Here is a 20,056-nt window from a genome sequence, read left to right as displayed (position 1 = left end):
GGAAATTTCTACACATGGAAAAACATGCTCTGGTCAGTGAGTAATGTCTTCACTGAAGGCAGTAAGAGGAGTGGCAGCAGCAAGAACAAATTTCAGCAGGACTTGAGGAGAATCTTCCATAGCCAGGGAAGTGGGACAGAGGCAGGGGCAGTATAGAAGCTGAATATTTGCCATCCCTGATCTATAGGACACCAGGTGAACCTGCCAGACACCAGGTGAACCTGCCAGGCATCAGCTGGAGGGACAGGCTTCTGACAAAGGGGGTGGTCAGGTTAGTGTTTGTGTGAGGGCAACTGACACCCAGTCCAATAACAACTTGATGTGGGGTTTCCAGGTTAGCTCTATTTTTAGTTTGTTTGGTTTTTTTTTGGTTATTTTTTGGGGAAGGGAATGTTATGGGTTGGGCAGGGTCTCCACCCATACTAGATTCTCTATGATTGCTACCACACTAAGAAGGTACTTACCAAGATCTCCCCCTTTGAGAATGCAAAGTTAGGGTTGTGGGTAAATCAAGGAAGAGCAGGCAGAGGAAAAGAGACGAAAGGGACATGGGGGGACGGAGAAAAAGCAGGAAAAAGCACAATAATGGGAGAAGAGAGGAGCAGGGAAAAAACAGCAAAAGAAAAAAAATTACATGCTATTAATTATATTCATGGTGTTAATATTTAATTCATTATCATTTCTCAAAATGAAAAAGCAACAATGTACATATTACCTATGGCAAGCAGCAAAAAAAAAAATAATAATAATAATCATGCAGAGGTTACATTCTTTTTTTCATCCGACTATAATCGTGCAAGATAAACAGCAGAGCCCCCACCCCCACCCCCACCCCAGCCTGATGTGGGAAAGGCAGGGACAAATGGCAGAAACTTTACAAAGACAATGTTTTCTTAAAAAAAAAAAAAAAAAAAGACATACCTAATATTGGCATTTATAAAGCCATATTTTGCAAGGCCTCTAGCTGGGACAAGTAATTAAGGCTCAGGATCTGTCCAGGTGTGGGGTTCAAACCACCCCAGACTTCCCTGAGCTGCCAGTGACAATATAGTCTCCATGGGTCTCACTTACAGTCCCTAATACTTGCAGTAGGAGATGGGAAATTCAATTTGCTTACAGACACCCTGATGTGATGGTTGTGTCACCCCATCCTGACTTAGATGTCCAACAGAACAGGACCTTCTACGTGTGAAATTTGCCCCTGTGGCCCTACCAAGGCATCAGCACTCAAGATTGTTTTCTGGAAACACTGATATCTAAGTAGACTTCAGAGGCTAATAGAGTGGATAGTCTGGTGTTTAGGGGTGGGGTCCTGGCAGGGCAGTTCATGTACCAAGTGCCACTGCTGAGTCTCGGTCATCCCTTGCGCCCTCCCCCACGCCCACAGGTGGAGTGGTGGCTGCAGCCTGGTGAAGCTACCTGGTTGGGGATGGCTCTCTTCTTGTTCAGCTGTGTGCTCCTCTGCTGGGCGCTGAAATCAAAGCACAGAGAAGGCATATGTGGATGAGATGCCAGGAGGGATAAGGAGCAAGAGGCCCCAGTGGCCCAGGTGGGGGTTATTTCCCTGGGGGCCAATTAACCAGCTATGGACAGAGGAAGAGAGATGCTCTCTGCATGCAGAGAGCTGCCAAAGAAAAACAGCTTGGGCCCACTGAACAAGAAAGCATATGTGGTTGAACTAAGGCTTCCAGACCCTAATCTCAGACACCCCAAAAATATTAGTTATTTTCACAAGACATTGGAGCTTCAAAGAGGGGACAGGAGAAGCTGGAGTGCCAGGTAGCTGGAAGGCAGGCAGGAGGTGACTCCAGGAGTACCACAGCACCAGGATGGTTGGGGGTCAGACACTTGAGGCTTCTTCCTGTTCTTTCTCTTCCCATCCCTGACACCAACCAGACTGTAAGCTCTAACCACGAGGAAATCCAGCCCTGCAGGTCAGACTGTGGGATAGCTGCTGTCTATGAAAATGGCACTAGTCTGCCATGGCTCCTGACCCAAGTCAGAAGACATTTAAGTTCAACAGGGAACCATCTACAAGGTTCCTAATCTGTCTACAGTCTCTGATCTCCTTTCTCTTTTCCTCCCTCTCCTGTTCCCTCCTACACTCCTTCTTTTTAATGGTACTAGGGACTGAACCCAGACTCTACCACTGGGCCACACACCCAATTCCTATTTTACTTTGAGGCAGTCTCCCTAAATAACCCAGGCTGGCCTCCCACTTGCAATCCTCTTGCCCCAGCCTCCAAAGCAGCTGGGATTATAGGTGTGTGCCACCATGCTCGGCTTCTTTTCTTCTCTGTTCATCTTATTTCCTAGCTACTTCGTGTAGGTACAAATGAAGACCCCCTTACTAGTTCTAATATATTTGTTATTGAAATAATCATACCACCACCTGCAAACAGCTTACATCTTCATCACATTTTCTTATCTCATTGCTTCAGCTGGAACTTTTCAAATAATATCAAAAAGCAAACCAGCTTTTTGATTGCCTCTGGGGTTTTGTCTTACAGCTTCAGTTGGTCGATGGATAGGGCAGAATGAATGTGTGTGTATAGGAAGCTTCTAGTTCTCAATCAGTAAAGGTTGGAATATTAAGAATGAAGACAGAATGTCATTGAACAATTTCCTAATATTCAATGAGATTACCATAGGCCATTTACTCTGAGTTGTTTGTAACATTTGCAGGACATCTAAGCACAGGAAGAAGTGTGGCATCAATGGCATCTGAAGGAGGTGAGAACAAGCACAGCCACACTCACAGCAGGGTTGGGGGACAGGGAGATCCCACTGCTTAAAGGCTTCCAACCTCCCTCAAACAGCAGCCCATGTGGTGGGCCCTCACCCTTGTTGGACCCAATCAGAGATTTGCAGGTACCTGGAGGGCATCCAAATTCCAAATTCTTCCCTGCAGCCTACTGGGTCCTCCTGGTGTCACCTCCACCTTGCCTTGGTTGCTCCTGTTTCTTGGACTTCCTTCTCTGTCTTGATTCCCTGGAGTTCCCTGCCTCTCACCTGCTGTCATGACTCCCTCAGGAACATCTCTCCAGTCCTCACGCCTTACTCTCCTTTCCTGCAGCCCCTTGCCTATTCTCCATTTCTAGCCTATTCTTTCTGTGATGACTTGATCGATAACTCCATCTCCCTAGCCTGTGAGTTCCAAAAGGGCAGGGGTTATAATTGCCTCATTCCCTGATTATCCAAAGGCTCTGCACTGGCCCCATCTCTGAGACAGTGCTCCATTGCTATTCAGTGGACCTCTGGGATGTCCCCCCGGGCCTTAGGGCCACCCAGCCAAGGTGTCCCCATTCACACACCAGGGAAAAGGCACACAGCAGGCAATACCCACCCGGTGACCAGCTGCTCAGTATAGTAACAGCTGGGGTAAGTGGGAAGGCCCCGGAATCCAGAGGAAAGAGTGGAGTGGTCAAAGGAAAAACAGGAGAGATTGTGAGAAGGAACTGTGGATGAAGTGTGAGAAGCAGAGACATCAAAGTGAGGAAAACAGCAGCAAACCAAAGAGGGGGACCAGCGTTTTCCACCCATGCACACCTGGTGGCAGGGAGAACAGGGGTGGGAGGGGCTATCTCAGGGCTGAATAGCTGTCTGTCTCAGGCTCTAAGAACCGCACCTGAGTATAGCCCACAGGGCTCCCCAGCCCACCCCCCTCAGCTTGGGGAGGAGCCTTGATCATGCCCTCATTCATTCATTTATTCCACTCATCTACCACCTGCCCAGCATAGAACAGACCCTGCATCAACTGTCCAGTGTATTGGCACACTTTCTACCCAAAGACCTATGCTGCTCAAGTCTTAGCACCAGCAGGCCCTCTTTAAGGAAGCTCCAGGACTTCCAAGACCAGCCCTCAAGGACACCCTTGGGACTCCCTCACAGCCCCCACCTGGCCCTGAGCATCCTGTATGCTAACTGCAAGGGTGCAAGACTGAGCCTTGCAAGGGGCCTTCCTTGAGGGTGGGAACCTGGCTGGGGCTTGCATGCTGCTCTATCACCATGCCTGGCACGGAAGGCAGACCAGCAGAACAAGGAAGCTGGCTCCTGGTGGGATCAAACAATCCAAGTGATGCTCAAGCTTGTCAAGGGAACCCAGAGCTAATGGAATCAGGTGGGTGACACCCAAGACCATTACCATTTCTGTCTACAACTTTCCTAAAACAAAGCCCATCCCACATCTGGGTGCCACAAGGTTCTGGTTTTAAACCTCCAACATATGCCCAGAAGTCAGACACACCCCAAACAGCACATCTCAGAGACCCTCTGAAACTCAGAGCCTGTAGGAGGCTCTGGCTATGAAAGGACCAAGTTTAGAAAAAGCTACACAATGGTTCATGAGAGACACTGAAAGGTCCCAGATGAGAAGAACACTGCAGTTGGCCAGCCCCACCCCTAACTGAGTCTGACCAAGGACCGTCTTTTTATTTTATAAACTACTGGGATGCCCACAGAAAGCATGTTGGGTGGGGACACTGGGATGGGGCCACAAACTCTCTAATGGCTCTATGCCTCAATCAGGGACCCCTGACAGAGACCCTCTGGCGCCTGCCCTCTGAGGGAACTCCTCCCTTAGGCACTGGGGGTAGGAACTGGGGCCACCCCACCAGATACTGTCCCCAAAAGTACATACTTGGCAAATCCAATGAAGTCTTCATGGTTCGTGTTGATGTAGGACTGCTCGATGTCTATCAGAAGAAGAATCTGGGGGAAAGTGGGGTTGCTGTGGGTATAAAGCCCGGCCAGGACAGGAGGGGCAGCAGCCAGAGCACTTTATGCACCCTGTCAGCAGTGGACCCAGAAACACTTAGCCTCCCAGGCAAGAGCCAGGAGGAGTGGGGTTGGGGGCTCACAAGCACTCAGAGGGGACAGGGTAATTCCACAGTAGGGACCTCACCGGCAAGCAAGACTGGGCTAAACTGGGCAAGTGGGACATGCCTATAATACCAGCAACTTGGGAGGCTGAGGCAGGAGGATTGCAAGCTCAAAGCCAGCCTCAGCAACTTAGTGAGAACCCGCCTCAAAGTAAAAAAAAAAAAAAAAAAAAAAAAAAAGAACTGGGGTTGTAGTTGGTGGTAAAGTCCTCAGGGTTCTAACCATAGTACTGGGGAAAAAAAAAAAAAAAAAGACTGAGCTAAAAGAGCACAGTGCCAGGCAGCACAGGTAGACCACAAGAGCTAGAGGTTCAGTTCCGACTCTAAGTAGCCTCGTGACCCCGCATCTTTTATTACTAAGCTGTGGACTGTGATTAACAGGAGGCTCTACTGCACAGGGTTCAATCTTCTTTTTCCTCTGCAGTGCTAGTGATAGAACCCTTGGCCTGGCACATGCTCAGCATGCACTCGACCACTCAGCTTTGCCTCAGCCATGTTTACAGTGCATCAAATCTTTAGCACCTGACACATTATAAACGCAACTTTCAAATTGAAGAGCTTACACACACACACACACACACACGTGTGTGATGTGTGCAAGTGTGCATATATTCTAAAACACCAAATGAATGAAAAAGCAGATGGGTAAAAAGGTAACAGTAGCTAATTCTAAGTAAATAGTATACAGGCTCTTGTTCTATTTTTTGAAATTTTCCTCTAATGAAATTAATTCCAAATAAAATGTTAAAACCAAAAAGAATGACAACAAAAACTGCAAAGATAACCTAGCCAAGTGAGAACATTAAAATGAGACACACACACACACAGGCACCCACACATGTGTGCACACGTATACACATCCTGATGTACACATCAGGAAGGATGCAGACTCAGACACAGAAGAGGCACCTGCAAACACACCATGCTATGAAAATTCCCCCACACGCTTCTTATCCGAGTGTGCCCAGCATGAAGGTGCTTGATGGGAAGCACAGGTTCAGGCAGTTCTTTGACCCAATTCCCATTAAGACCAGGTCAGACTGCTGGGGAGGAGGAGCTCTGGTGCCCCCAACCAGGCTCCCACTGATCCCTGGCCAGTCACTTTCCCTCACTGTGCCTCACAGACCTCAAGGATAAATGGGACTTTGGGGGTTGTTGGAGACTGCAAAGGGGTGCTCTGTTCAAGGGAACTCCTGTGGGCTGGTTTTGTAAAGCCTGAATTATCATCCCAGAGCCCTTGGTTCAAGCCTGGCATTGTCAACTGTGGGGCACCAGGGGCTGTCTACATTTGCAAGGGACAGCAGCATTTCTGCCAACAATGACAAAATGAATTGGAATCTTCCAGACTTCTGATAAAATTTCCAGGCTTCAGAAGCTACGAAGCAACGAGGTGACAGTGGACTGGCTCACAGAGGAAACGAGTAGTCCAGTAGAAACTAGGGGAGGCCCTGCAGGACAAATGAGCCAGTTTCTTCCCCAATGATGACAAGAACAGGGGGACTGATCTAAACAAAGCAAGATATAAGCAAATACAACACATATGCTCATTTGGTTCTGGACTGAACAGCTGCTATAAGACCACAAAGGACGACGGAAAAGTGACACAATCCACATGTGGAGCCATCTGAAGTTGTAATGACAGCCCAGGGCTCAGCAGGTGACAGATGAGACTGCTACAGAGGACGGTGGCTAATGGGGGTATACTCCACTCTGCCCCATGGCACCCCAGCCACCCTCTGAGGGGCACGTGAATGACAGGTGCTGTGCTCTATCCACAGGGACTGCCACTCAGCATCAACAGCCATGAGCTCCCAACATGTGCAGCAAGCACCACCATGAACCCCACGTGCATGGTGCTGGGCCAGGGAAGCCCAAACACCAGGACAGCTACCATAGGAGCTCATATAAGATCCTGCAGGAACAGGGAGGAGCTGGCAGGAGCTGGGGCCTGGGGGTGGAAGAGTCTCCCACAGAGGGGCACAAGGCTGGGAATGTGGAGGGAGGTATCAGAACCATAAGATACATTTGGGGGATTTTTTTTTTTAACGTTGCTGGGGATCAAAAGTACACTAGACAAGCGTTCTACCAGTGAGCCACATCCTTAGCCCACCACACTAAATCTTGATTAGTGCTCTATGCATTTTTCAAAACTTATAGAACCTACACTCAAAATTGATGGCATAAAAATTATACCTGAAAAATAAGACAAAAGGCCAATACCTGGTCCTTGGTTCTCCCCTCTCGTTCCCGGATGTAAGTGGTGACAATTCGTTCTGTCTCCTCTCGCAAACGCGGGTAAGAGCTGAGCTGGGGAACAAGCATAGGGCTCGAGTTGGTGGGGTCGTAGTGGCCTGTCCAGGGAGAAGCACACAAGTGGAAAATGCAAGGGAGTGATATGGAGGGGCCAAGTCCCCACCCTGCTCCCATCTCACAGCAGCTCCAGCTGGGAGACAAGAACAGGATGGTGGGTAGGGGGCAGAGTGGAAAGAGAGAGGGTGCCCATGCATGCACACCAGGAGCTGCTTTGCGAGCCAGAGATTGGTAGGTGAAAGGTGGCAGAGAAAGCAAATGGCCTGTGTTTGCCACCCAAGGTTCCAGCAGGCCCCTCCCGCTCAGTGCTAGGTGACAGAGACCGTGGAGGGCGCTTTCCAAGTTTGTGAGTATATAGCACTTCCTCTAGGATGATGTGGGCAGCATCTGGGCCATCCACTTCGGAGGGACCCCCTTGCCAGAAACCATTCCTGATTATTGCACTTTTTGGCACCCACTGGGTGAACACCCCGGTGCCCCTCACCTTTGTCTGTAGCAGTGACTGAACCAAAGCACACTCCTGTGGGAGTTACATCTTTCATGGTTTGGGCTAAATTCACAAGTTGGGGAAAATGGAATGAGTGGTCAAATTACTCCTGAAAACTTCTCAAATGCCCTGCAACCTAAGAACGTATGGGCCTACAAGTTGACAAATGTATTTCAGTGATCTGCTGACAGCTGGGAAACTACCCTTTTCCAGGGGTCGCAGGGATAGGCATTGTAGAAGCAATGCATCTGTATGATGTCAAAGGCCTCCAGTCGCCACTGTACCCGAATCTGCAAAGGTGGGATGTATGTGTGTGACCCAGTTACTGCCCATGCAAAGGTGAGATATCAATAGGTGACAACTGGTCCACAGAAGGGGATTCCTCCAAGGAAGAATTTTCCAGATGCTCGGGTTGAGACAAACAAATGTAAGGGATAAGATGGGGGACAAATGCGGAGACGATAAGAACAAAACCTGTTACCTTCTCAGCACACTTTTTAATGACTGTGGCCAGTTCTGAGACCACGAGATCAACACACTTCAAACTTGGCTCTTTGAGTTTTACAATCTGTTTTTTCACAATGGCTTCAAAGGCCATGTCGGGGGTGAAGAGCCCCGTCCTGGGTCATGCGGAGGGTGGGACGAAGTAGAAAGACACCCAGGGATAGTGCAGGCCACAAACAAGACAGGAGACAGAGAGAGAGAAGAAACGAGAATCAGCTGGTTAGTACGTGCATGGAGGGCCTGTGCCCACATTTGCCCCGGAAGCTGCTTCAGATCACAGAGGCCTAGGGGGAGGGGAGGGCTGGTCTAGCATTAATTATGGAAGTGCTATGGGTCACCATGATCTATGTACAGCTATGATGTACGGAGGCCTTGAATGGTCACATTCATGACAAAGGGTTCTAGGATGACAATCCGCAACCCAAGCAGGTTTGTTTCCCCCTCTACCAGTTGAAGGAGCTTAAGAAGCAAATGGGGACTTATCCAGACTAAGAACAAAGGGCTCAAGCAGAAATTCCCTGCCAACCCAGAGCGCTGAGGACATCATGGTCGCACAAGCAGACTGCCCACTGGGAAGCACTTGAGTGGCTTGGCCAAAGCGTGCTACCCTGGGAAACAGGCCCTTCTGGGGAGCCCAGCACATCCTGCTGAGTGGAGGCAGTCACCTGTGAAAAGTGGCACACATGCACTTGTGATCAGGTGGACTGAGGACAGGCTGGGTCAGGGGCAGGGGTGTGTGGCATGGGGGGCAGGGGTGTGTGGCATGGGGTGCAGGGGAGTTGGCATGGGGCACTTGGGAGATCAGGTGGCTTTGTCAAGCTGGGCACTAAACGCTTGTTATGTGGTTGGCATCTGGGTCTTTCCCAGTACCACGGGGACACAGAAGGGGTTGGCTTCAGAAAAGCCAGAGGACACTGGACACTTGTCAAGAAAGGGTGACGGGGAGATTTCAGGGGCTTGGCCTCCAGCAGCTGACGTGGGGTCCCTCTCTCTGCTTCCCAGAAGGCAGCAAAGCAACAGCCCAGTGAAGCCCCAATGCCACCAGACACATGCTAGGCTTGGTATCAGGGTCCCAGGGAGGCCTGTTCACATGTCTGGCCAGTTCAGGAGGCCTGACACCCCCCATTGGGCCCCAGCTGACATGATCCCATCCCTTCCTCTGGACAGAGGTCAAGTTCTTTGAAATTTAGGTAACTTGGGGGATGACCAGCACTGGGGGCCTGATACCAAACTCCCATATCCCGGTTTCCACAAGGCCAGGAGTCACCCTGCCAAGAATCCAATACCTTACTGGTACACTGCCTAACTGTATTGATTAGCTCCTGGATAACCAGGTCGACACATTTCAGACAGGGCTCTTTCAGCTTGACGACCTGCTTTTTCACAATGGCCTCGAATGCCAAGTCCGGGGTGAAGAGCCCAGTCCTAAAACCATCCGTACCCGGGGGCAGGGGAGATAAGTCAGAAAGAAACAAAGCATGATCAGCAATTTCCTAAGTACTGGCCAGGTCCCTGAGAAGGAAGAAGGGTAATCAAATCTGGGGATCTGATGCCTGAGTCCACAGCGGGAAAAACCAGGGTGACCTGAGGACCCCATGGCAATAAAGGCTGGACAATTGGAAAGACCTTTGTTGGAATAAGAAGGGGACCCAGTGCAGGCCATATAGCCCATCTCATAGAGTGCCTGCCTCTCATGCTGAAGACCCGAGTTCGAGTCCCCAGCATTCTGGGATTGTGGAAATAGCAAAGAAGGGGACCCAAGAGGATCACGAGGGACCTTTGATAAGGATTGCTAGATTTCTATGAACCTGAATCAGCTCTGCTACCCTGCCCCAGGCAAATTTGTGGTAAGCTTTCTTAGTTTACCAGTGACTAAAGCTTATGCCAATGCAACCAGCTGTGTCTAAACCTGGGGCCATGGACAGCCTGGTGGCCTGCAACAGATTCAGGAAGGACTGAAACATGGCCACCCTCAACGCCTTTGGAGACCCACAAGGACAGGCATAAAGCTCCTGCAAATCACCCAAGAGCCTCACAATTGGGGTGCCCAGAGGTTTGGGGATCCCAAATGGCTGGAGGTATCACTATGAAGGGGAAGGGAACTTGCCTGACTCCGTGAATATTCTTAATGGCGTAGCTGATCTCTCGTCTTAAGTCTTTCTCATCAAACTCCATCTGTGAAGAGATAAGCCAAACGCATGCAGGGAGGTTCCTGGGAGACCCCATGAGAGGTATGTATTTGGGGAAGGTGATCTCCAAGTGCAGTTGTATTCACAGGGCAGAATATTTAATTCAAGAATAAAAAGAAAAAAAATTATAACCCAGTTTCAGCAAAGATGCTCTAAAACTAACTCTCACATGGTCTGTGTAAAGCAATAATCCCCCCAAAACATGCCTAGTGTCACTCACTAGTTCCAATACTCTAGGAATTTATATTAAGGAATTAACAAAGACTTAGCATCATGCACAGAACTATTCGTAACTGCCAAAAATGTAAATACAACCTAAATATCCAAAAATGGGAGACAGATTAAGTGCATGATTGTATGGCCATAAAACAGCATACTATTTTGCCACTAACGATTTGCTATATGTTGATAACTAGTTTGGGAAGATGCTTACTGCATGAAAAATGCAAGTCACAAAGAGACATAATTTTTTTTTTCCCCAGCTGTAAGCTGTTCTTTTTTTTCTTTTTTTTTTTTATTGTAAACAAATGGGATACATGTTGTTTCTCTGTTTGTACATGGAGTAAAGGCATACCATTTGTGTAATCTTAAATTTACATAGGGTAATGTTGTTTGATTCTGTTATTTTTTCCCTTCCCCCCACCCCTCCCACCAAGAGACATAATTTATTTTTGATTACAAAATAGATACGTATACAAAATTATGGATAAGGACATGCTGCATTTGTGGCAGGCTTACCCATCTGCACAGAAATAATTCTGAAAAAATGCCTAGCCAGATGTTAATAGGACTTGTCTGTGGCTATTAAGATTATGGGTGTTTCTCTCTTTTTATTGAAAAGCATTTTACTGTTTTTTTGTAACAATGTTATATGCTCATTATAAAAAATGTAAAATGTCAAGCAAATCAGCAAAAAAGGAAGGGAAGGAGAGAGGAAGGGAGAGTCCCAAATCTCAAGGCCCAGAGTTGACATTTTCAAGAACGTCCTGGCAGATCCGTTTCTCACAGACGTACTCCTAGACATACGGATACAATTTCATACAGAAGGCTGTTACTATGTCATCTAAACACTACAATGTACCTGCAGGTTCCATAAGTGGTTCTACCTTTAACAACATGCTGAGGACATTTTTCTTTATGGGTTTACCTCTGTCTTCTCTTGTCCCTTGGTATCCACAGTGGATGGCTCTAGGATACTCCCCCAGTAGACCAAATCTAGAGATGCTCAAGTCCTTTATATATACTATGCCATGGGGCAGTATTTGAATAGAACCTATGCACATCTTTCCATAGACATTAAATCATTTCTAGATGACTTATAATACCTAACGCAATGTAAATGCTATAGCTACACTGTATTGCAAGGGAATAATGACAAGAAAAAAGTCTGTAGTGTTTAGTACAGATACATTTTTTCTTTTCTAGTATTTTTGATCTGCAATTAATGAGAAACACATGAACTTGGAGGGCTGATGGAATTTTGCAAAGAACATGTATTGTTTTTTTCAATGAAAACAACTGGAACTTAAATATAGTTTTGCCCCAAACTCCTAGGCTGCCCATTGCGGGAAGAAAGCCCACGGGGATGCCTCCTCCAGGCCATGCTCTGCTCACAGACATTATGACCAGAAAGGAGGCCAGAGTCAAGACCAAGCGGGAGGGTGCCTGGCTAGAGATGGGGCCCATCCCTGGGGTGCTACCTTCACCAGCTCAAAGGGAAAGCGCTCATGGAAGATGCGATTGATTCGAGCGCCCCCTGAGAGCTCCAGCGTGTCCACTTGGTCTCCTGAGCCCTCGATTCTTTTCTCAAAGTCCACTCCAAATTGCTGGACCATCCTATGAGGAAAAAAAACCACAAATGTCAAAGCACAGGTGTCTGCATGGCTCAGGAATCATGTTTCCAGTGGAGCCATGGTGTACTTACTTATCATTTTTAGCAGCAAAATATATGCTTATGTTAAAACAAATAAACAAACACAACGCAATAGTTGCTGATGGCAAACACGTGCAAAGCCTCTTACAACTATCCACTCACTGAATCTTAGTTGGTCAATTATTACTCTTAGTTTGTAGATAAAGATCTGACGTCATAGCTACTCAACCTCTGCCGGGGGGCTCAACTTGATTTGGCAGATGGTGGGGTAAAAGGGTAGCCCCTCCAACAACTCAGGTGGCTGCACAGATTTGCACCATCTTTCCAGTCTGTTCAGGTGGGGTCTGTAACACTGACTGGCTTTTAGGCCTTGGACAGGTAAAGCTGTCCTCTGCACCTCACTTCCTTCATGTGCACAGTGGGTTCATAGGGACAATATCTACCTCACAATGTCACTGTTGAGTACTGAAGGCATTTTTAGATTTTATCAACTTCAAGGAGTCACTGACCCTAAAATACTTAGTTATTCTGGGTACCCACAAAAAAGAAAGATGTTGCCAACTAATAGCAATTCATCTCAAACTCCCATTGCCAATTTTTTTTTTTTTTTTTTTTTTTTTAAATTTTGAGATGGTTGTACTAAGTAACCCAGACTGATCTCAAACTGGCCACCCTCCTGCCTCAGCCTCTTGAGCTGGGATTACAGGTGTGCACTGCCATGCTCAATTTTCCACCATATGTTTTCTTACTTACTTTCTGTTCCCTTCCTTCCCTATCCCTGCTTCCTGCACACCCTGGGGAGAGGGATGGGCATTTGCCCTGTTCACTCCCACACCACAGTGCTTAGGATAAGGCCTGGCACACAGGTGGTTCTCAACAAATACTTGTTAAAAGAACAGACAGACAGGCTGGGGATATGGCTCAGTTGGTAGAGTGACTGCCTCTCAAGCACAAGGCCCTGGGTTCAATCCCCAGCACCGCCAAAAAAACAAACAAACAAACAAACAAAAAAAAAACAGACAGACAAGGTTGATAGGCACCCAGAATGGGGATGCCGTGGGAAGGGAGGAGTGGAAGGAGAGGCACATACTGTAGCAGGGCTTTGGTTTTCCGTGTGGGGTCATCGGGACGGAAGTTCTTGTACTCCTCTACCTCCTTCTCTAGGGACAGCAGTTGGCTTTGCAGCTTACTGCGCAGGGCTGGCAATGACTCCCGGATATGGTTGGTCAGTTGCTACAAGAGAAAGGTCAGACATGAGAGAGGTCATTGTGGGCTGGCAACCTGGTGAGTGGAGGCCCTGTTCTCCCCATGGAGGGCTGATGCCACCTAAGACCAGCACAACCCACAGCCTCAAGCAAAAGCAATAAAAAAAAAACATCCAGCAATGGGTATATGCTCACAACCAGGCTAAGAGGGGCTACAGTGGAGTAATAGACAGCAGAGAGCCCAATGGACCCCCTCCCCCAGGGCACTGGATGATCAATGAGGTGATTACACCAAGGAGGATACACAGATGTTGGCAAGGATCAGGCAGGGAGGCCTGCTGACCCAGAACACTGCCACAACACTGCTCGGTGAGAAGTTCAGGCAGTCCTGCAGAGCCCACTGACTGGAGGACTGACAACTGGGTGGCGGGCCATGTGGACCGTGCAATGCTTGGGTAAAGTGCAGGCACAGTGATGATCCTGCAAACTTAGGTGGAAAAGACACCCTGAGCATAGAACGCACATATGATGGGCTCCCTGCTGTGGAAAAGAGCACCTGCATTTGCCTCAACAGAAGAGATTCTGAAGAAACTACCATGGAAGAAAGTAGAATGGAGCAGAGGGCAGCTGGAAGGATAACCTTCTCAGTGCTCCCTTTTGCTCTATTGTTCTACTTTAATTTATTTTTTGCAGTGCTTAGGATGGGGCCCAGGACCTCCAACACGCCAGCAATCTACCACTGAACTATACCCCCAGCCCCTTTATTCTGCTTTTGGACTGTATGAATCTGTTCCTCTCTTAAAGGGAGGTTCACTGCAGAAAAAAGGGAATGACCCACAAGATGTACTGTTTGGCAGAAAACGAGATATGGAACGTGTGTAAGCTATTGTTGTGTAGGGGAGGCCGAAAGAGGTGTGGAAGGGCTAGTGATGTAGCTCTGCTGCAGAGCGCCTGCCCAGCACACGAGGCCCTAGGTTCCATTCCCTGCCTACAGGGAAAAAAGTAAGGAAGAGAGGGGTAAAGGAGGAGGAACGGAGGAAAAGAGGGACAGAGGAAAGGAAGGAAGAGAAGAGAAGGAAGGTGGGGTGCAGTGGCACACCTGTTACTCAGTGGGCTAAGACCAGAGGATCACAAGTTCCCAGGCCAGCCTGGGCAGTTAAGCAAAATCCTAGCTCAAACAAAAGGGGGCGGCAGTGGGGGATGTAGCTCAGTGGGAGCTGGACTCAATCCCCAGTACCCCTCCTCCCCGAAAAAAAGAGAGAGAAGGGAAAAAGGCAGAAAACTAGAAAGTAAAAGAAGAAAGAGAAAAGGAAGGGAGGGAGGAAGAGAAGAAGAGAAGGAAGAAGGGGAGACGGCGAGGGGAAGGAGGGCTCTGCAGTACACAGACAAGTCCCTCTCTCCAGGCCCTAGAAGGAAACAGGAAGTGATGACAAAGGCTACCTCTGGAGAAGGCACAAACATCCACTGGAGGACAGGAAGAAGCCAAAGTCACTAGTTTGGGGATAGATGACTGTTTTTCCCCTCATTAATATAAAATACAGGAAAAACATAAATGAAAAAACAAAAACCATAAACTTAGCTACTACCCCAAAAGTGAAGAATTCTGCTGTCATCTATCCTCTAATAGAGGAAAATTTACTAAGTATCCATCAAGCTAGAAAAGAGTCTCTCATCTGTGGTGTAGATCTGACAGGCCACCAGGGAGTCCTCTGTAACTGGGGGTCCCTGCCCCCATGGTCCAGCTCACAGGTCCCTCCCTATGGGAGCTGTGAATCTCAAAAGGTGGGGGTGATTGCCTGGGGCTCTGCAGACCTTTGCTCTGGTCTGTGATAGCACCTTAGAGTATTTAATTTGGGGAAACACAGGAGCAGGGGTAACCACTTGAAAGGGGCCAAGCCCTTCCTGACTCCCAAGGGGCCTCTGGGTCACTCACTCATTGGCCCTTGGGAGGCCTCAGCCACCTGCAGTGGAGTTTTCCTTCCTTTTTTCTGCCTCCTCCCTTCTGCCCAGGCCTGCCTGCTTCCGGTGCTGGAGGGCCCCTCCCAAGGGGGACTTACTTCTCTCTTCCCTCCCCTGAGCTGCCTGTTCCTGTTACCTCTGGCCCCCCACCCCAGCCCAAGTTAACACTTGACAATGCATTTACCTGGTGGTAAATGCTTGCTTCCTGGCCCACCACTAAAAATAAGCCTTCCCTTAGCCCCAGTACCACATGCACACAAAAAAAAAAGGAAAAAGAAAGCCCTCTCTATGGACAGCATCCTGTTCTCACAATGCCACTGGCTCTCCAGTTTGTGCATGAGGGTATGACTTTCAGATTGCCATCCTGAAAGTTGCCAGAAAGAAGGAAGCACTTTGAGAAGTTCCCATTCTCCCTTTCTTATAAACAATGACTGTAGTCAGGGATTCCTGCTTGCTTGTTGTCTTCTGCCCCATACTGTCTCGGGGAGTTCTATCCCTATAGTAAAGGGTTCTTCTTTACTCTTTGCTGTAAGTGCTTAGTTCCCAACAGCTGGGCCCTGATCTGCTCAACCACAGGGACAGCTGAGAGGGCAACCCTGGCTGGGTAAACCAGGAAAACAGCAAAGGCCAGGTCAGGCACAACCTATTACCTGTTTCTACACAACTCCACAGCAGGGCGTCTACCCACCAGGAAATGTGCACATCTACAAAATGATAGAAACTATAGCTGTTCATTGACTGGGAAGATTAGAAACCATCCCAAGGGCTTGCAAAAAAAAAAAAAAAAGAAAAAAGAAAAAGAAAAAGAAAAAAGAAAAGCCTGTTGAGCAGATCAGGGCCCAGCTTCTGGTAGTAAGGAAGGGTCTAACCACAGGGATGGAGCTCCCCCATGGTAAGTGGGTAGCAGAAAGAGAAAGTGCAGCAGGGACCCCTGGCACATCATTATCCAAGGAAAGGAAGGGAAAAAGGGGACTTTTCAAAGCTCTCCTGCTGTTATGGACAAAGAAATTCATACAGAGTAACCATGGTGGAGCCCACAGAAGGAAGGACCTTTCAATACTATGTTTGTTTATGAACCCTAAGGATACACTACCTAAAAAAGTGGGACAGGAAAACAGTCAAGCACCAGTGTGGCTGCTACCAGGTATCATTACATTCCATGTGGTGTCTGTGCTGAACACTGAACACACATGGCCTTGCTAATTCTGGACACCAGCCCTAGGAAGCAGGGACAGTGATGATTCTGTATCAGTGGACCCAAGAGGAGGGAACCTTGGAAAAGGTGGGCCAGGACCACCCGCTCTGAGACTGGGCTGGTTTTGGACTGTTGAGGCTCAGACTGCACAGTCTTCCTACTTAGTCAGTCAGGTGCTGAGGGTCACTTGGCCTTGCTTTAGTCTAGGCAACCTTAATCCAGGTCACCATCTCCAGAACTATATGTGAACTTCTGAGCCTTTGACTAAATTACAATGGTAATTAAAAGAACAAAAATAACACCAATATTAAAAAGTCAAATTACCAACTGATTGAACTAACCCAATCTTTATCAGGTTCCAAATTAAAAGTAATAAATGTGGGTTAAACCCATTTTACTAAAACAAGTGCTGGTTTAAACTGAAGAAGATGCAAGTGTGGACAGTAGCTGTTGTGCAGTGTACAGCCTGTCCCACCACACACAGAGACCTCAAATCCCCACTGTACCTGATTCAGGGTCTTCTGCAGGTGTGGGGTACCCATGCGATCAGCCATGTGCCGGTAGGCCGGGTGGGAGAGGAAGAACTTCCTCTCTGCTGCCAGTGCCGCACGGATGTCCTTTTTGCCCTCGATGTCCTTTTGGCTGCGGTTCACCACACCGATGTAGCCTGTGGGAAGACAGAGGAAGGATAAGACCTTGGTCAGGAGAACTAAGATGCCTGGGTATCTACTATGGACATGGAATGGGCAGGACCAGGTTTAGGTGTAGAGATGGACCTGCAGAGATATGCACATACAGGTCAACAAACAACACTAAGAAACAACTGAGGGTGCAAACCCAGCAGAAAGCAGTTAGGAAAAGCAACATAAAAGTTTGGAGGAAAGATAACTCATATCCAGTCTGTGTGGCAGACACCAGAAAAAGTTTCAAGACAGGTAAAAAAAAAAAAATACATATTTGAAAGGAGGGAATCAGAAGGCAGCTAAATCTTGCCAGACATTAAAAGCCACTACAGGGCTGGGATAATATGGCACAGGGGTAGATCATTATTGCATGCAAAAAGCCCTGGGTTCCATCCCTGGCCCCCTGAAAAACAAAGCAAAGAAACACAAAGACAAAAACAAACAAGCAACAATAACAACACTACAAAGCTACTGTATTTTCAATAGCTGACATACTGGGGACCTTAAGCACAGATATTTGAATGGCACCAAATTAAAAGTCCAAAAACATCACTAGAAGCAGGTGGGAACTGAAGGTCGAGATTTCAAAATTGGCAGCATAAACGCTGGGTTATTTGGTAAAGAAAAAAATCTGGGTTCTGCTGGCAAAGAATCAACATTGGGTGCCTACCAAAATAAATTCTTAAGGGATCACAGATCTAAACAGAAAACAAAATCAGAAAAGAACTTGCAGAAAATATGAATGATTTTTTTTAAATGAATGCATTTGTGGTAAAATTTTCTGGAATGAAACACAAGAAACAGTTTAACAAGAAACAGTTAAAAGTAATCAAAGAAGAGGGCTGGAGGTGTGGCTCAGTGTAACTTAGGGGAATCAGGAGATAATCTCCTCAATTTGATGCTTTTGGTATCATTTTTAACTTTTCTAGTGGGAAAAAACACTTAGAATAAAAATGATAGTTTGGAGAAAAGATGTACAGTATTTGAAAATAAAAAAACCCAGAAAGAAGAAGGGCAAGGCATGGCATTCAAAAAGGAAGAACATGGGCTGGTGCAGGGGCACACACCTGTAATCCCAGCGACTCGGGAGTCTGAGGCAGGATGGCAAGTTCAAGGCCAGCCTGGGCAACTTAACCAGACCCTGTTTCAAAATAAAAAATAAAAAGGGCCGGAGATGTAGCTCAGTGGTAGAGTGCCCTGGGTTCAATCCCTAGTACTGCAAACAAATAAACAAAAACTTAGAACATGGGAGGATGGATTGAGCCCAGTATGGACATTGGGTCTAGTATGGGAACCCTGTCTTTTTAATGAAAGAATGAACAAACTGATGAAAATAATAATAATAATAAAGCAAAAAGGAATATATAAAAAACAAAAAAAAAATGACTGGGGAAAAAGCTCAGTGGTAGAGCACTTGTCTGGCATGCAGAAGGCCCTGGGTTCAATCCCAGCATAACCCTCCACCCCCAACAAAAAAAGAAACAGGGGGGTGGGGGGGAGAGGGAGAGAGAGAAAGAGAAAGAGGGAAGGAAAAAAAAAAAGCCAAAAGAGCCAGGACCCCTGAATATAGGCATGAGGCACTCAGCAATAAGTGTGTACAGATGAGAATCATGGGAAATAAAGAATTTTACCTAGCTACTCGGGAGGCTGAGGCAGGAAGATCACAAGTTTGAGGCAGCCTCAGCATCTTAGCAAGACCTGTCTCAAAAATAAACTACGAGGGCTGGGGAGATAGCTCAGCTGGTAGAGTGCTTGTCTCGCAAGCACAAGGCTCTGAGTTCAATCCCCAGTACCGCAAAAAAAAAAAAAAAAAAAAAAAACTACGGCTGGGGATATAGATCAACTGGTAGAGTGCTTGCCTTGCAAGCACAAAGCCCTGGGTTCAATCCCCAGTATTGCAAAAATAAATAAACAAACAAATAAATAAATAATTAAGCAAGCAAGCTAAAAGAGGCTGGGGAGATAGCTCAGTTGGTAAAGGGCTTGGTCTGCAAGCACAAGGCCCTGGGTTAAATCCCCAGCACCGCAAAAAAAAAAAAAAAAAGGTTGGGGATATAGTTCAATGGAAGTGAGCACCCCTGGGCTCAATTCTCAGTATCACCAAAACAAAAACCCTAGTAGCAGACGCAGGGTAGGTACTTGATAAACAGATATGGAGATATGGCTGTTGCTATCAACATAAACTGGGAAGGTAGTGGCAAAAGGTCTAAAGTGACAAACACATGTACTTGTACTCCATGTGGTATACAACACCACCAGTGGTGGGGGTTGCACAAGTCTCTCTTGGGAAGCGGAGTAGTGCCTGGCATTTACACTGCCAAGACTTGTGCAGACAAGATGGCTCATTCATAAGCTGTCATGTCCACTTTACAGATGGGGAAACTGAGGCATGACAAGATGAGGTCATAGTAGGTGAACCAAACTCTGAAACTAGAACTGTGTTAAGCTATACTGACTAATGTACATGTAACAGGGTGCAGAGGGAGATAGTGTGGAGCAGACAGAGGTCATCTGGCTTGGATTTGGGTTCCTATAAAGGTGCTAGAGTTCTAAACATCTTGTAAGCCAGGACTAAGGATCCAATGGAAAGGATTCTTTTGTTTATTTTGTGGTACTAAGGATGGAATCCAGGGTCTCCCGCATGCTAAGCACACCACTGAGCAACACCTTCAGATCCCAGTGCGAAGAGTTCTGAAGCCACATGGAGAGAGAGGAAAACTGAGAAAGAGAGAGCCTGATGTCAGAAGACAACATGGGAGCAGGCCCACAAC

General features: G+C 47.3%; 1 protein-coding gene across 15 annotated transcripts in view; it reads right to left on the bottom strand.

The window, feature by feature from the left end:
• Dnm2 (dynamin 2) overlaps positions 1-20,056 on the bottom strand; it is an 84,279-nt gene that overhangs the window by 18,156 nt on the left and 46,067 nt on the right. For 3 of the 15 annotated variants that reach the window (XM_047532065.1, XM_047532069.1, XM_047532063.1), the window contains exons 6-15: positions 17,109-17,269; positions 13,334-13,476; positions 12,071-12,206; positions 10,289-10,356; positions 9,468-9,606; positions 7,101-7,187; positions 4,640-4,710; positions 3,347-3,376; positions 1,420-1,471; positions 465-476 (exon numbers count right to left, since the gene is read on the bottom strand). In XM_047532065.1, the coding sequence (XP_047388021.1) occupies positions 465-476; positions 1,420-1,471; positions 3,347-3,376; positions 4,640-4,710; positions 7,101-7,187; positions 9,468-9,606; positions 10,289-10,356; positions 12,071-12,206; positions 13,334-13,476; positions 17,109-17,269 (899 nt within the window). Of the gene's footprint in view, positions 1-464; positions 477-1,419; positions 1,472-3,346; positions 3,377-4,639; positions 4,711-7,100; positions 7,188-8,158; positions 8,298-9,467; positions 9,607-10,288; positions 10,357-12,070; positions 12,207-13,333; positions 13,477-17,108; positions 17,270-20,056 lie in introns of all 15 variants that reach the window. The other 12 variants (XM_047532071.1, XM_047532075.1, XM_047532068.1 and 9 more) reach the window with 6 other exon arrangements.

This window comes from Sciurus carolinensis, chromosome 17 (genome assembly GCF_902686445.1).
Source record: "Sciurus carolinensis chromosome 17, mSciCar1.2, whole genome shotgun sequence".
Taxonomy (NCBI): Eukaryota; Metazoa; Chordata; class Mammalia; order Rodentia; family Sciuridae; genus Sciurus; species Sciurus carolinensis.
Note: the sequence above shows the minus strand (reverse complement) of the source record. Positions and strands in the feature narration are given on the sequence as shown.